The following is a 16,610-nucleotide window of genomic DNA, read 5'->3' on the forward strand; positions in this document are numbered from 1 at the left end:
GATTAAACTCAGATTTAAACATATAAATAGATGATGTAACTACTTTTTAATGTGTAATTTTTAGTGCAGCCTTTGGAGTCCACAGCAGAGTTTCCATAATTTTGCTTCTTATTGATAAAATGTAGCTCCCCCACATTGTACCCAAATAAAGAAATTAACCCAAAATCTTCCACACAAAATGCTTCATTTGGTACCAGAAAATTTTACTGGAATTTTTTTATTAATATTTCATTAAAAAAGCTCATTAGATTAATTCTTTTGAATTCAGATGTCTCTTCTCAAAAGTAGTAATTAGGTTTAATATTTTAGTATCTATGAAATCCACAGCGTAATACACAGTCCAGCACTCTCTCTTCTCTCTTTCTGTGATTTATTACAACTGAACACAAGGACTCTGAATATTTCTCTACTGCCATAAACAGATTGCTCATTTCTTCGTTGTCACTCACTTCACAGCATGCCATACTGACTGCGTCTGCAAAGACAGACTGGCAGACTGCTTGAGAAAGCTGCTTGTCACTTGCTACAATGGACAATGACATTATTGCCTAAAGGGAAACCCTACTATTTTTTACTACTTTTATTTTTTCTTATTATTTTTCTTCATCAGCATTCACCCCACTTCACTATATACTTACATCTGGAAACAAACTTCTGAAGTTAACTTTGCAACTGGTACATATACCCTGTCATAAGACGACAGAGTTGCTTCTCTTCTGAATTAAAATGACAAAAGGAAAATTTCAAGTCCATTTATCACAGATGAAAACCTGTTCTAGCTCTTTTGTTTAAAGTACGGCTGACTGGAGTTTCATAAAGAAGTGACCAGGATTAAGCACTCTAGAAGACAAATAGCTGCGAGCGCCAACGTTGTTTTAGTCTAAGAAAACAATTGACTAATCGGATTTAAGAAAATACAATATAAAATGTAGGGAATCAAAACACAAACACAATATGAATTATCTATGATGCTTCTTAGGAAACAAAATACAATGTATCTGTAAAAAGACACATCCCTGAAAGGACAACATTACAGAACTGCCTCAGGGTAAGGGAGCCCGCAAAGTACCGAGTCTTCAAAAAAAGACGGACTGTCTTCAGGAGTCTTGGGAAGCGTATTTCAGGTGCCACCTTCTGAGCCCTCTGGGGTGAACACTACTACATAAATGGCAGCTTTGGTTCCAATGAGATTTTATAAAAGCAGAAGTGGTGACAAAATGTTTTTTGGCGTGCTAGGCTACGGCACCATACAACGAAGACTGCAGTTTGAGATCTTTTTTTCTTTTTTTTTCCCCCCTCTAAAAAAGACTTGAAAAAAAAGAAATCTTTCAAATCCTGTTACTGTCACCCAAACCTTCACCCTACATCTCCCCTCTGCACTTAACCAACTCCAGAACTTATTTCTAGTTATCATGAACTGAGCGGAAATTGGGATTAAGCACTTCACCAGGCTCAACAGCTCTCACTTACTATATTTGGTACATACAGGGAGTACAAAATGCAAAATTTTAAATGCACCTACTTGAAGGAAGGAAAAGCCCATATCTGCTGTATATCAAGCAAGTACATAGGTCACCTTCACGTAACAAGCTGAGCAATTATTTTGTACTTTGAGGAACAGTATATGTCGAAATCAAAATTCAGCAAGCACTAGTGCACTGACACGCACTTCAAAATGACTCAAAGGACAGAAAGAAGAAAAACAAGAATAAAATAATGGAAAACAGTTCTGTTCACCAAGGGATTAAATGACTCATCTGTTGTTTTGAAGAGCAACCAATCCAGTGCTACTGGGGAATCGCCTTTGCCTGCAGGCCAATAACAAGTGGCTGCCTTCTCAGGAAATATGAATATATCAAATAACTCCACAGTGATGACAAAGTTTCCGGGCGATTCAGAGAGTGGAAGGCACAGAGCTACATTCTACAATTCAAAACAAACATTTTAAACAAAAAAAAACGCCAACTCAGATTGCCCACTGCAGTATAGACATGCTTGTCCCAGTGGAAGTCAAACAACTATTTGCTTCTAAGTGAGGTAAAAAACTCTTTAATGCATCACTAAGTAAAAATCAATTTTATTCTAGCCCCAAATGTAAAATCCATTTTGCTAAGATAACTTGATTTTCATGTTACCAGAAAATATTCTAATTTAGATTTATAAGACTTCTGTATTTTCTGAGAACTCAGCCATGGTGGATGTGATCTGATCCTAACACACCGTGTTTTGTCTTTCTTACAGACATCAATATCCCGTGTCATAAAGCTAAGCATACCAAAATCTAGCATTAATTTATCATCCTTTTTTTTCTTTTTAACAAGAACAAAACATGAAGCCAGGCAGACACACCGAAGGATGCCAGTAAAGAGAAGGAATTCACTCATTGCAAATTTACACAGAATGGCAGATTCAGGTACTGAAGCTCTCGGAAGCTCTGATACATCCCACTGAAACACAGCCATCTACTTCCACTGCGTGAAATGCGACTGAAGTGACTGATCTGAGATTTTGGCACAATCATACATATGGGGGTGATAAATCTGGTTCTCCAGTATCTGCTGCAACCCCTACTGTAGCTCATGCTACTAGTCCTTGTCTTAACCTAAATGCCCATCCCTTTCTCCTGCAATAAACACCGGGTATATTTTGAATATTGCTTTCTCTCACTTGCAGTGCTCACATAAAGACCTGTCAGGAAGAAGGTATGTTGATCCTGATCCTAAATAACCATAATTTTTCATAGAATTTCTTAAAGCACACACAAAAGGAGGATTTTCAAACTTTCAGAGTATCCTTATTACCTAACATTGCTCTACTTATTACAAATTGGAAATTCTGTAATGCATAACAGTAAGGAGACAAGTTATAAAAGTGACTAAAGTGTACCAATCCAGCCAGACATAAAATCCACCATTGGCAGCTCCACCCAAGAACCAGAGACAACAGAAGGAATCATTCTCAGAGCGTAAAGATGTCCACTCAAAGTGCCTGATTAGTTAGTGGTTGGTGCTACGTATTTGAAACAAGCTTTAAAAAAAAATAGTTGTGACAGTAGCAGTTGCATATCATTACCTAACACAAAAAATACTAATAGCTAACCTTTGTCACCTATACTGATTTCATGTTTGCCTGGTTTTGGATTAAGACACAAAACTGCATTTCTTACCAGAACTTCTGCTTCAGATTCTTGATACAAATAATTTTCTGAGAAATGCGTGAGTACCGTTATAAATTCTTAACTATAATTTTATGTAAAAGCAGGTTTAGAAATCAAGAGTTTATTGGCTCTCAATTCTGGATTTAGTCAAACCATATATAATAAAAACTAACAACTATTGAACATTGTCAATTTTTATGCATGATAAAATATGATCCAAAGAAAAAGTAAATCATGTTTTCAGAAACTAAAGATACTTCATATACCATTATGAAATGCCTAAAATGTCCTGGCCACCTACTCAACTAAAACAATATATTCATTTAAGACTTTAAAACACTGAAAACTTCTTTATCACTTATAGTGTAGAAAAAAAAGGCAGGCTTTAGCTTATTGAGTGTTTTACTGGTCAGGGTAATACAGCAATAGACTTTCTTTAACTGTGGGGACTGCATTTCTTCAGTATAAGAAGAAAGATCATTCAACATTTGCTGCCTGTGAAATTTTCTAATGAGATCTGTACTGCTTCAAAGCAGGTGAGGAAAAAAAAAAAAAGTCACCCACTTCTCAATTTGTGTGACAGCTAAAGGTCTTCAAGGCATTGACTAAAGCAACAGAGATGCCATAGTTTCTGTAGGACTGCTAGGAATCTGTTACTACTTTTACATATCTGATTGCATTTCTACTCTTAGAGAAAAGGTCACTGAACCAGTAGATACAATGAAATCTTCCAGTATAAAAATAATGAAATTAAATAGAATCATAGAATCGTTTAGATTGGAAAAGACCTTTCAGATCATCCAGTCCAACCATTAACCTAACATTACCAAGTCCACACTAAACCAATCAAGGGTAGGCTAGACTAAACCATGTCCCAAGTGCTACGTCTACCCGTTTTTTGAACACTTCCAGGGATGGTGACTCCACCACCTCTCTGGGCAGCCTGTTCCAATTCTTGACTACCCCTTCCATGAAGAATTTTTTTCCTAATATCCAATCTAAACCTCCCCTGGCACAGCTTAAGCCCATTTCCTCTTGTCCTATCGCTAACTACTTGGGAGAAGAGACCAACACCCACCTCACTACACCCTCCTCTCAGGTAGTTGTAGAGAGCAATAAGGTCTCCCCTCAGCCTCCTCTTCTCCAGGCTAAACAATCCCAGTTCCCTCAGCACCTCCTCATAAGGCCTGTGCTCCAGACCCTTCACCAGCCTTGTTGCCCTTCTCTGAACATGCTCCAGCACCTCAATGTCTTTCTTGTAGTGAGGGGCTCAAAACTGGACACAGTATTCCAGGTGCGGCCTCACCAGCACTGAGTACAGGGGGACAATCACTTCCCTGCTCCTGCTGGCCACACTATTCCTGATACAAGCCAGGATGCTGTTGGCCTTCTTGGCCACCTGGGCACACTGCTGGCTCATGTTCAGCCAGCTGTCAACCAACACCCCCAGGTCCTTTTCGGCCAGGCAGCTTTCCAGCCACTCTTCCCCGAGCCTGTAGCGTTGCATGGGGTTGTTGTGATTGAAGTGCAGGACCCGGCACTTGGCCTTGTTAAACCTCATGCAGTTGGTCTCAGCCCATCAGTCCAGCCTGTCCAGGTCCCTCTGCAGGGCCATCCTACCCTCCAGCAGATCGACACTCCCACCCAACTTGGTGTCGTCTGCAAACTTACTGAGGGTGCACTCAATCCCCTCATCCAGATCATTGATAAAGATATTAAACAAGGCTGGCCCCAAAACAGAGCCCTGGGGAACACCACGTGTGACCGGCCGCAAACTGGACTTAATTCCATTCACCACTACTCTCTGGGCTCGGCCACCCAACCAGTTTTTTACCCAGCGAAGACTACGCCAGTCCAAGCCATGAGCTGCCAGCTTCCCAAGGAGAATGCTATGGGAGACTGTGTCAAAGGCTTTGGTAAAGTCCAGGTAAATGACATCCACAGCCTTTCCTTCATCCACCAGGATGAATCCAGATCATGATCTGGAGCACTACAGTTTCTTTAATATGCTGCTTATTTTTTCAAAATAACTTTTATTTCTATAACTTTTCTGTTCTAGGACATACAATAACAGTATCTTGGTAGGCCATTAATTGCAGATCTAGTCATAGCTTTTGCACTTTATTATGTATAGTTTTAAATAAATTCCTTACAGAACAATATTTTTTAAATAGTTGATCTTGATACATCAGGAAAATTCTAAAAATGCTTGTTATTTTGATGTTTCTAATTCAAGCAGTAAAATGTGCATTTCATCTTCTACTCTGGAACACACACCCTATAAGGATCAGTTTTAAACTATACTTTTGAACGGTTGTTAAAAAACCCTGTTATTGTCAAATAAACCTATTTTCTGGTTTGGCTGGGCAGCCAGGGGGAACAGGGTTATGCTATGTGCTCAGAAATATGAAAAACATACTACTAGATGGGAGAAATGCAAACGCACATTTATCAAAGCAGGTTGAAACACGTTTTGTTACCAAGCTCATTCAAATTGTCTTTAAACACATTTTCTCTACCAATAATGCTAGCAAATATGACCTGTTACTGTTGCCAACATAATTTGCCATTGTTTTAAAATACCACATTCCCATCCAGTTAAAAAACTAAACAAAAACCAAAAAACGAGATAAAAACCAATCAAACCAACCATTACTAAAATAATTTTGTTAGGCTACAATCTGTTGAAACACAATTTTCAGATAAAGGCTTGAACACCATCAACCATTTTGGAGAAAACATATTGATCCTGTCCTGTCTTTGGGTATGACCAACTCTGTCCACTAACGTGGAAAAAAAAAAAAAAAAAGTTAGTGCTACATTTTCCTACCAGAAATATTCTGCAGCTTGTTTAGACAACTGAATCTGTAGAAACAACATCCAATTTAATATTTAGTGAAAGTTTTAATGGTGCCTAGACTGGAAACTTTTGATTCTAAATTTCTCAGTCTGGTTTTCTGAAAAAAAAAGACACACTAAGTACTTTTTCCTACATTTATTTACAACACATTGCAACCACTAGTCCAGTGACAAAAAACCTGACAGTTTCTTCTTTGGATCATTTACGTGGACTGAGCATTTGCGAGCTCTAATGTCAGTGAGGATTCTATGCTTGCAGCAGTTATGAGTCTGCAGTGTCGCTGTGACATTATGCACGACTGTTTTGGTTCTGTGATAAGAAAATAGATGGACTTCTAACACCTATGAAAACCCCATAACACTGAAAAAAAAAAACCACACAGAAGGTTCTGGTTCATGTCTTGGAAAGAGCCAGTTAGCCAAGCAACAGGCCTTGGCTAATCTTCCTAGCAGAGTTAATCAACTTGGGAACACAATGCATTTAAATAACTTTTTTCATGCAGTGGTTTCATTGAAAACCAATTCAAGCTTCTCCTCTCCTCTCCCTTCCCTTTTCCTCTCAGATTCTGCTTTACAAAGTGTGAATCTACTGTGTGCTATTCTTTCTGTTTCTATTTTTTTCTTAGAAACACGACACAAGAGCTCCAGCTCCTAGTCATCCTACCTATGTCTACAGACACCTTAATACCAATTCAGTTGTAGAAGAGTACCATACAACCTTACATCAAGATTTTAAAATATATTTTGTTAAACACTCTATTTCTCATCATAACCATCAAACCTTAGCCTGATTTGTATGTGCCTTTGGAGGGTGTCCTGGCATTAACTTTTGTACCTTGCTTGGATTACTGCAATGCACTACTCACAGCATTTCCCGATTCCTTTACATATTTCTGCAACTAGGTCCCTAAGGTTGATTATTAACGTTATGCTGCAGATAGCTGCAAGCCCTATTGAACTGAGTGACAGCTGAAAGCCTTGGTTATACAATTAGACTGGGGCTGAGTCAAAGGCAGAGGTAGGAGAGCTGCCAGCTATCCTACACCTTTCTCTCTGTAAGGGGGATTACATTGGCCTTGGCTTCCAATTAGCTTACTGTTCAGGCAGAGAGATCTCTTCTTTCATCAGGATCACCGTGAGTTTGCATTTACCCAGAAAAAAACGTATCAGATAGACCATCACACCAGGAGAGCTAATGCAATATATCTTTAGAGATGGCTTCGCCATCAAAGAGCCTATAGTTCACCTTTTCTAAGCCTGCATTAGGGTACAGAGCAGAAACAAATTGCTTTTAGTCTACCTCTGCATTTGTCACAGGGTCCCTCTGTTCTATCACACTTGGACAGACTTTGCTTTCTTCTATAGGAGTTTGTCATTTTAAGGTTTGCATGAGCATCATCATTTTGTAGATCTTGCTGGCTTCCCAGAAAAAAAAAAAAAAAACCCACCAAAAAAAAAAAAACAACCCAAAACCAACCAAACAAAAACAAACCAAACCCCCAGCAACCAAACACCAAAACCCCAAAACACTACTACACTGACCTTTAGGCAACAAGCCTTTTATTGCTCTGTTTGTGGTGAATGAGGAGAAATGGGATGCTTTGCATCAGTTACTAAACCACTCTCCATTAGCCACTGCACTGCGTACAGAAGACTTCAGGGTGTGCTCAGTGCTGCCCCTTTTTTGCTGACAGCAATTAACAGAAGTTGGTCTGTTCACAGCATTTCAGAGTCTGATTCTTCAGGTACAGTTCCTCAGAGCACAGTGATTAAACCAAACGGAAAAGCTCTACTGTGAACTTGTGAAATAAATGCATGGCAGTTCTAGAAATACAGAAAGTCTGATGAACATACTTGCCTGTCACTGTTCACGTTTTGCATACACTTCATGGTTATTGGGGAATATCTTCACAGCAAGATTTCAAAGCACCGTAACTAATCAATGTATATTCAAGTTTGTGACATTTTATAAGACAGCTGAACTTTTAAGAAGTCTTTCCGTGGAGTTTTGTTCAGATTCTAGAATAGTTGTCCATTTGCAGCTGAAGCCAATTCCTGCATTGCTGGCACAACCAAATCTCCAGCATCGCCTACTGCCTTTCAAAATTAATCTCTAACACATGAAAGCATTAGTAGTGACTTGGGGTGCTTTATTGAAAATAACAGGCTATTGAACAGAACCATAATTTTTAATAATTCTTTCAAAGAGTTTACAGAAAATTCACACACATAAATTACTAGTTTAAGTCAGTATAGCTGGCTTCTCTTAATCACTGCAATATAGAGTACATACCTAGCTAATCTTTATGAAGTAAGTGTGAAGACTGTACCACTGAATATGAAATATATGAAATATGCCAGCAGCTGCCTGTAGTTACAGGGCAATGGACTGGATCCTCCACCGGGGCAAATTAGAGAATACAGTTTAAAGTCCTCCTTGCAGGCATTTTTTAAGATTAAGAAGCCGGTGAAGCTTTTGGTTTAATGGAAAAGAATCAGCATGATTTCAGTCAGAAGACAGAAAAAGCAATTTACCTGAAGAAGGTGACAAAGAACTGCACCAGATCCATGATAGTATTGTGCTGTGAGAAGGCAATCTGCAAATAAAATAGAAGTAAATTACAACATTTTCAGAGTCAACAGCTCTTTTTAGGCTAGGGCTTTATGGCTCCACGGATGATTAGTTTTAAGTGTAATTTCAGTCTAGTGTGCACACACCTGCATTTACCATAAAGTGAGATGAGCAACTAACTTCCATGTCTTTGCCTGTGTCAAAATACAAACAATGGAATACAGTCTTTCTATTGAAGTTAATAAAAATATCCACGTAAAACTTGCTTAGTATAAACAATGAAAACAACATGCAAAATATTAAGAAATCATCTTGATATAAATTGTCATCTTTATAGTCAACTGTTTTAACTATCACTGCTTTCCATTTTAATAACAACACTGAAACAAGGTTTTAGAAATAACAAAAGCCATCTTGTGCTTCAAATGAATACATTTAAAATATTTTAATTGTATAGTATTCAAGTTAATGCATATGTTAATTTAAAAAAACCCAGATAAATCTGGTGCACAATAAAACAAACTGTTTCAAAGCAAATTACTTTAAAGGCAAAGTAACAAATATTCTTTTAGGCTACATTTTTATAGCCTCACCAGAACGTGCATTAGTTCAACTCCTTACTGTAATTTTTCACAAAGATTTAATAATTATCTCTAAGACAGCATATACACACAGACGCACATTCACACTTGCATGCAATAGAGCCTATAATTATTATTATAATTACTTTTTGCTACTGTTAAGAACAGTACTTAATATTTAAGTTATATCTACAAATATCCTTAAGTCCCCATCTTGTTCCGTTTTTCATAGTGTATAATTATCAAAGTGAAGATATACAGAATCTTCTACTTTGAATTGCACAATGTTTATCTGACTATATTCCCCATCCTGTTCAAGTAACTGTTGTTACTGCATTTAAGATCTGATCTTGACTAGTAACTACACCAGATAAATCCGATTCCCTTTCACAGCTGACTTGTGAACTTTTGAAATGATAACTCATGATACTCAAGATTTTTTTATTTTTTTATTTTTTTTTTAATTTTAGGGCAAAGCTGTAATGTAAATTTTAGTATTATAATGGTGTTACTGTGCCTTGTTCCAGCTAAACACAGCTAACCATAGGTCTGATTACTTAAAAGTCTAAGGAAGGAATAGGATGTAAATGGCATCATTCCAGGAATAAGCATAGGGGGCACCACCATGCAAACACATCTCAAATGTAATTTCTCCTTTCACTTCACTAATAATGCACAATAGCAAGCAATGCAAATGATTCTAGGAGCTCTAGAATTCAGTACAGCAAGCAGATATTTCAAATTTCTCAGCCCAAATTATCAGGAAGGATACTTGATAAATGAATCAGAATACAATTTAGAGTACTAAACTCCTTGAGTGCTATCATCTATCTCCTCTCTAGAGAGGAAATCTAAATGTGCGTACCTTAAGTAGATTGCTGTGTTTGGATCAGGGCAAAACCTATGTTCTGGGCTGGGAGCTCATTGAAAGACAGGAAGCTGAAGAGAGAATGAACTCTCTGACTCAGTACTCAAGTTTATCTACAAATGTTTTCACATTTGTCCCATATGAGCAGAAATTTTACATTCTCAGAAACTGTAACTTAGACTACTGTCATGATGAATACTGTATCAAAATGAAGAGAGATTAGTGAGTAAAAATATGAAAAAGTTGAGAAATTACAGAGTGGACAATTTTCAAAGTATCTGTTAATGCCGATGTAACCTTTATTTTGCATAGAAAAGATAAAATCTGAGAAAAGATCTGAAGATTTCTTTGGCCCAATATAAAGTGCATCTCAAGCATAAACAATTATTTAAGAATACCTTGTATGAAAACCAAAAGCTTTCTATATTCAATCTTTATTTTAAACACAGGCTGGATTCCCTTTAAATAATATTTAGTATTCAAATTAACTGCTGGCTTCTGCAGAATGTTTTTTACAAGTACCATACTTCAGGACATGAACTAACACAAAGAGGGAAAAAAAAAAAAAAAAGCAAGTTTCAATGGAGTTCACATTTTGTGACCTGTTAAAAAGCTGTTTGTTGAAGGACCACTTATATTTTGCACTATTTCAGTTATTTTCATTCAAGGTGTCACCATTCATTAGCAGCGTCTGTCTGCAGGGAAAGTCCTGCAATCAAAAACTGCAAACTGACCACAATCATATCAGGAAAGTTTTATATCAAATTTTTCTAAGAAACTGTACTGCTTTTCTTTCTCTTTTTCAACACACAGCAAATATGAAGTAGGCAGATTGGCAACAAATTAATGATTTCATATGCCTATTAATGATTAAATATGAATTGCATATCCCTAAACTCAAGATGGAATAGATTGCTTTTGCACAAAAACAGACACAAAAGGAATGATTTTACATTTTCCACCTTCTATTAATCAAATCATCTACTTAAGATAATTGTGATGTTCTTTTGCTGGAGTTCATGTCTGCAAACCTATGGAAGAACTTCTGTCTGTAAAATTTACTTGTTTGGTTGCACGGGATATGATTGAAAGTGCTCATACTTTAGAGCAAAAACACTGTAAAACAAAGTTCCATCCCAGAAGTAATTTCAGATTTTAATCAACATTATCTTCTAATGATTACATTAGAGTTCATGTTTAAAAGATGAACTACAGTATTTTCTGAAGAAACAGTACCATGCATCTTAGACTGATTTCAACACAGAATATTAGCAAAAAGAATACATATTTTAATTATAAGTAGATCACAAAAGAGCAAGTAAATGTTGTGAATCTAAGCCTGACACAAAGAACCATAATACAATTAAAAAACTTTATTTCCATGGGATTTTCATCTAGATATGAATGTTATTGTCTTTTTTCTTGTGCCTACACAGACAAGGGACAAGACAAGAAAAATTCTTTCAACCCCAGGTTTTCACTTTGGACTTAAGGATACTGGAGATGAATATCTCTTTTGTTAATTTGTATTCTGCCTAAGTAGCCCTCAGTTTCACCAAAATGACTAATAAGCTTAGGGATCCCACAAATATTATCTCTATCTTCTGTTACAAATGAAGATCAAGATAAATATCAGCTCCATCATATCCTATGGAATAGAATCATCAAATGCCATGTGGAAATAATTTCTATGGCAAAGGATAGCTTCTATGAGTGAACACAGAATTTTGAGCATAAAACTATTTCCCTTGAAGAAAGAGGAACAATAACACCTCTGCTTTACAGAGCTTAATGCTGAAAAATGGAAGTAGGATAATTTATAGTACCATAAAACATTACTTGAAATACAATTTCAGGTCCAGATGCTAATTCTTTCATTCACCAGCATTAGATTTCTAAAAGAGAACTTGGGACTGACATAAATATGGCAGCTACAGATATGGCTATAGATGCAGATTTCAGTAACTGTCCATGATCTATGCTTCTTTTGAAAGGCAAGCTTATAGACAGCTGTCCTAAATGTTATTGAACAGTTTTTTCACCATCACAGAAAACACTAGAAAACTTCTCATCAACTACAACAGCTGCAGTTCTTTTCCCTGTTTGGCTAGCGTTAAAAGCCTTCAGTGGGTTTATGATCCAATACTGTTACAGACAAATTGTTCCTTTGCAACATGAATAATGACAGGTTTTGCAAAAAACTACAAAATGGATGTCTGTTTTTCTTAAATATTCTGCTATTGACAGCAAAGAAAAATAAAGTAATTAGAAAATTTAAGGTGAATCAGAATTTATCATTTTCACAATAAAGACATCCAAAACTGTACCCCAAACAAAAAAGAACCATATTCTGAGGGCTTCAAGATATGCAACAAAATCATTAGTCTGATGTCCTAACACTACTCAATTATATTTTCCTTAGAAATTGGTTACAGTATTGGAGTATCCCTTGAATGCAACCAATGCCGTTTGATTTGTAGCTGACCTAAAGTTTTGTCATTCGCTGCTAAAAAACTACTAGCAGATAATTATTAGATTATCAAGCTATAATGAGTTTGCTGAAACAAAAACATTACAGGACATAGAAATTCCAAGCTTTGTACTCGAGCAGGGCAAAGTCTAATCTCAACCAACACCTGGTTCACAGAAAAACCCAGAAGTTCTTTGAGCTTTTTGTGCGTTTAAAAAAAAAAAAAAAAAAATTGAGACAAGCTCCATCAAGAATGAAAGCTGTCTTATGATTAGAGGATCTCTACCTCGAGCAATGTAGCAAGAGATGAGTTTTTGTGGGGTAGTTTGGAACGTTCTAGTGGTGTTGAAAATCCAGCTATGAGGATCTATGATAACAAGAAACAGTTGCATGCATCAATATTTTTTCCCCAAAGATAAAAATGAGTCAAGTTCTTGAGCATGCAAACTCCTTTTGATGTCCAGAATAGAGGACTGCAAACCAAAATAGAAGTTGAGAAGATTGTTCATTTTAGTATATTGGATCATTTAATATCTTTCTTGTGTGGAGTAGAAGAGACATGTGAGGGTGGAAGAAGAGTTGATAAAGTAGGCAAGTTGGAACAAAAAAGAGAGCTGGATAGTTTATAACCTGTGAAACATGAAGAGATAAGCATATGCAAGGAAACAATAACACGCTATAAAACTGATAATTCGACTAAAGCCAAAGCTTTTTGTACCGTAGTCTTAAGGTTCATCTTGTGATGATCAGCAGTGAGGATGAGGACCTAGAGGTAAGAACTGCAGTGACTGTTTTATGAAAAGTGCTCTATAATTAAACTCGGAGCAATTGCTTTCAACTTCGATTTAGCTTTGAAGTCTGATGCTTCTGTATCAGACATGAAGGAGGACTTGTGTGTCTGAAAGTTTGTCTAACTTCTCCAGGTATCCAGCTGCCTTTATAAATGATACAAACTTCTATCTACAAAACTCACCTCGCCATTTTAACTTCAGGAACAGTGTTATCATAGGTGCTTTTTCTATCAATATTTCTGCCTAGATTTTTATCTGGATGAACTAAAATATTAAAAAATTAATTTTCGTGTACAATCTTACAGTGCACTACATTTGTATTCTGTTAGATCAAAGTAATCCAATACCAATATACAGAATAAATGCAGATACATTCTGAAATCCACAGCCATAAAAACTCAAAGAGAGAATAAAAAGATTCCAAAGTAAAATGTGTTATATATATGTTCCAGCTCACAGTCTTAAAAGATAGAAAGGTACATGAAGAAAAAGCTGATGGGTGAAAACAGCTGTGGTGATTGCTCCAACAAGCATTACTGATGTGTCTATCTTTTTTCTCTACCATGGCTTTTGAAAAATATATGGTTTCTTTAAAAAAACAAACAAGCAAACAAACATAAAACCCTAAAAAAGCACTTAAGTTCTTTACATCATGTGACTGAATTGGAAGACAAGGCATTGTGACTGTGACAAATCTTTTATAGCAACTGAGGATTCAAAAGCCAAATATTCAGCAGAATATGCCAGAGAGCACTGCATACAAGGATGCTTGTAATCAACATTTCAATGTATGATATTTCTTCATTTTTGATGATTTGGTTACATGTATGATGTAGGAAATACATTTTGCACTGAATAATGATGGATAGAATAGGTCTGTTGAAATAGGAACAACTTTTGAACACAGGGATTTTTCCAAACTTCAGAAGTTAATGTCTTCGGGAACAGATTTTTTTTTTTTTTCCCCACTGCTCTAGATATCTCATTTCATGTTCACCTTGACTATCACATGAAGCAATAATACAGTCCTACAGAACAATAGGTCAAGATCTGTTCCACCACAAAAATGAGACAATCTTGGAAGTCTAACTTAGGGACACCTTTCATATGGAAATAGTAAGTCTGGCCTCAGAATTCTGTGGCTTAGTTTGAAAAATATAGGTGTCGAGAAGCTATGTCTGCAGTTCTAACAAAACCAATCTAGCAAAAGGAAAAAGAAAGGGAAAATTAGGCACAACAGGAGCGCACTAAATCAAAATTCCACATTTGCAGTGAACATGAACCTAATCCATGAAATGGTTCATATATTCAAATAACATACACAAAAAGCAACTTTAAGATGCTCCATTTCATGACACTATCCACTAATGTAAACTTCTATCTGCTCAGGATCTCAGACAATGAACAAATACATCCGTTAATACAATTCTTTCATCTTCCACCGTTAATAAATTCAGAATGAACAAATATGAGAACCTAAATTAACTGCACGGCAAACCTTTTGTAGATGGGCTAATTATTAGACCTGAAAATATAATACAATAAGGTCAGATATAACCCAAACTAAAATGCCTGGACTGTGTTGATTTTGCATACTTAGACCCTACAGAATTATTACTTCCTTCAGTATCATCAAAACCGTAATTGAATTTCTTCTTGGATAAAACTATTATACACTCCCACACTGCTACTGTGTATGTTCTGAAGGAAAAGACATGGATATTGACTGGACATGAAAACTAATTCATTTTGTTGTCTATCCTCTTCTACACTTTCTTGAGAAACACTTTTTGACTTAGACAACAAATATAAAAGACAGCTGAGGAAAATATTCATGTAGATGGGCACACTTTCATGCATAACATTTTTATCAGGAAAATGGGAAAGATCAAATACTGTGATAATTTGAAAACAGGATGTTGGAAAATTTAGATACATAATAAATTTTCACAATTACTATTTGTTGACAGAAGTGAAGTTTAGATATATACTGTACAGAAACATGACTGCAGAGACCAAAATACAAACTATTTTGAAGACATTATTATGTACTATACAATTGGGTGGAAAAAACCTTATAGAATCATAGAATCATTTAGGTTGGAAAAGACCTTTAATATCATCCAGTACAACCATTAACGTAGCACTGTCAAGTCCACCACTAAACCATGTCCCTAAGCACCACATCTACATGTCTTTTAAATACCTCCAGGTATGGGGACTCCACCACTTCCCTGGGCAGCCTGTTCCAATGCTTGACAACCCTTCCCAGCTTACATTAGGAAATTTTTCCTAATATCCAGTCTAAACCTCCCCTGACGCAACTTGAGGCCATTTCCTCTCATCCTTTCACTTGTTACTTGGGAGAAGAGACCAACACCCACCTCACTACACCCTCCTCTCAGGTAGTTGTAGAGAGCGATAAGGTCTCCCCTCAGCCTCCTCTTCTCCAGACTAAACAACCCCAGTTCCCTCAGCCGCTCCTCATCAGCCCTGTGCTCCAGACCCTTCACCAGCCTTGTTGCCCTTCTCTGGACACGCTCCAGCACCTCAATGTCTTTCTTGTAGTGAGGGGCCCAAAAATGGACACAGTATTCCAGGTGCAGCCTCACCAGTGCTGAGTCCAGGGGGACAATCACTCCCCTGCTCCTGCTGGCCACACTGTTCCTGATACAAGCCAGGATGCTGTTGGCCTTCTTGGCCACCTGGGCACACTGCTGGCTCATGTTCAGCCGGCCGTCGACCAACACCCCCCAGTCCTTTTCTGCCAGGCAGCTTCCCAGCCTGCAGTGTGCATGGGGTTGTTGCAACCCAAGTGCAGGACCCAGCACGGCCTTGTTGAACCTCATACAACTGCCCTCAGCCCAGCCTGTCCAGATCCCTCTGTAGAGGGATCTCAAGCAGATCAACACTCCCGCCCAACTTGGCGTCGTCTGCAAACTTACTGAGTGTGCACTTGATCCCCTCCTCCAGATCATTAATGAAGATATCAAACAGAACTGGCCCCAATACTGAGCCCTGGGGAACACCACTTGTGACCGGCTGCTGATTGGATATCTTTAAACTCAGCAAATACATGATTACTGAATAATCAGTAATTACATAAAAAAATAGCAGTTACTCTGACTTTTTGCTTAAATATAACTACAATTATGTGGAGTTTTTTTAGAGAGGGTAAAAAATGGCAATGACTGTTCTTTTACGTGAGTGACCTGCACCAGTGAAAGGCAGATGGCAGGAAACTCTGTCGTTTTCCCAATAGAAATATTTAATAGGCAAAGCACAAAATCTATCTTCTTTTCCTTTGGAAAA

At 37.2% G+C, this 16,610-nt stretch overlaps 1 protein-coding gene across 1 annotated transcript in view; it reads right to left on the reverse strand.

Moving 5' to 3' along the window:
- Window positions 1–16,610, reverse strand: part of ATRNL1 (attractin like 1) — a 543,282-nt gene that overhangs the window by 251,062 nt on the left and 275,610 nt on the right. The window contains exon 25 of the mRNA XM_075717535.1: window positions 8,552–8,613. Coding sequence (XP_075573650.1) covers window positions 8,552–8,613 — 62 coding nt within the window. The remainder of the gene's footprint in view (window positions 1–8,551; window positions 8,614–16,610) is intronic.

This window comes from Pelecanus crispus, chromosome 10, assembly GCF_030463565.1.
Source record: "Pelecanus crispus isolate bPelCri1 chromosome 10, bPelCri1.pri, whole genome shotgun sequence".
In the NCBI taxonomy this organism is placed as follows: domain Eukaryota; kingdom Metazoa; phylum Chordata; class Aves; order Pelecaniformes; family Pelecanidae; genus Pelecanus; species Pelecanus crispus.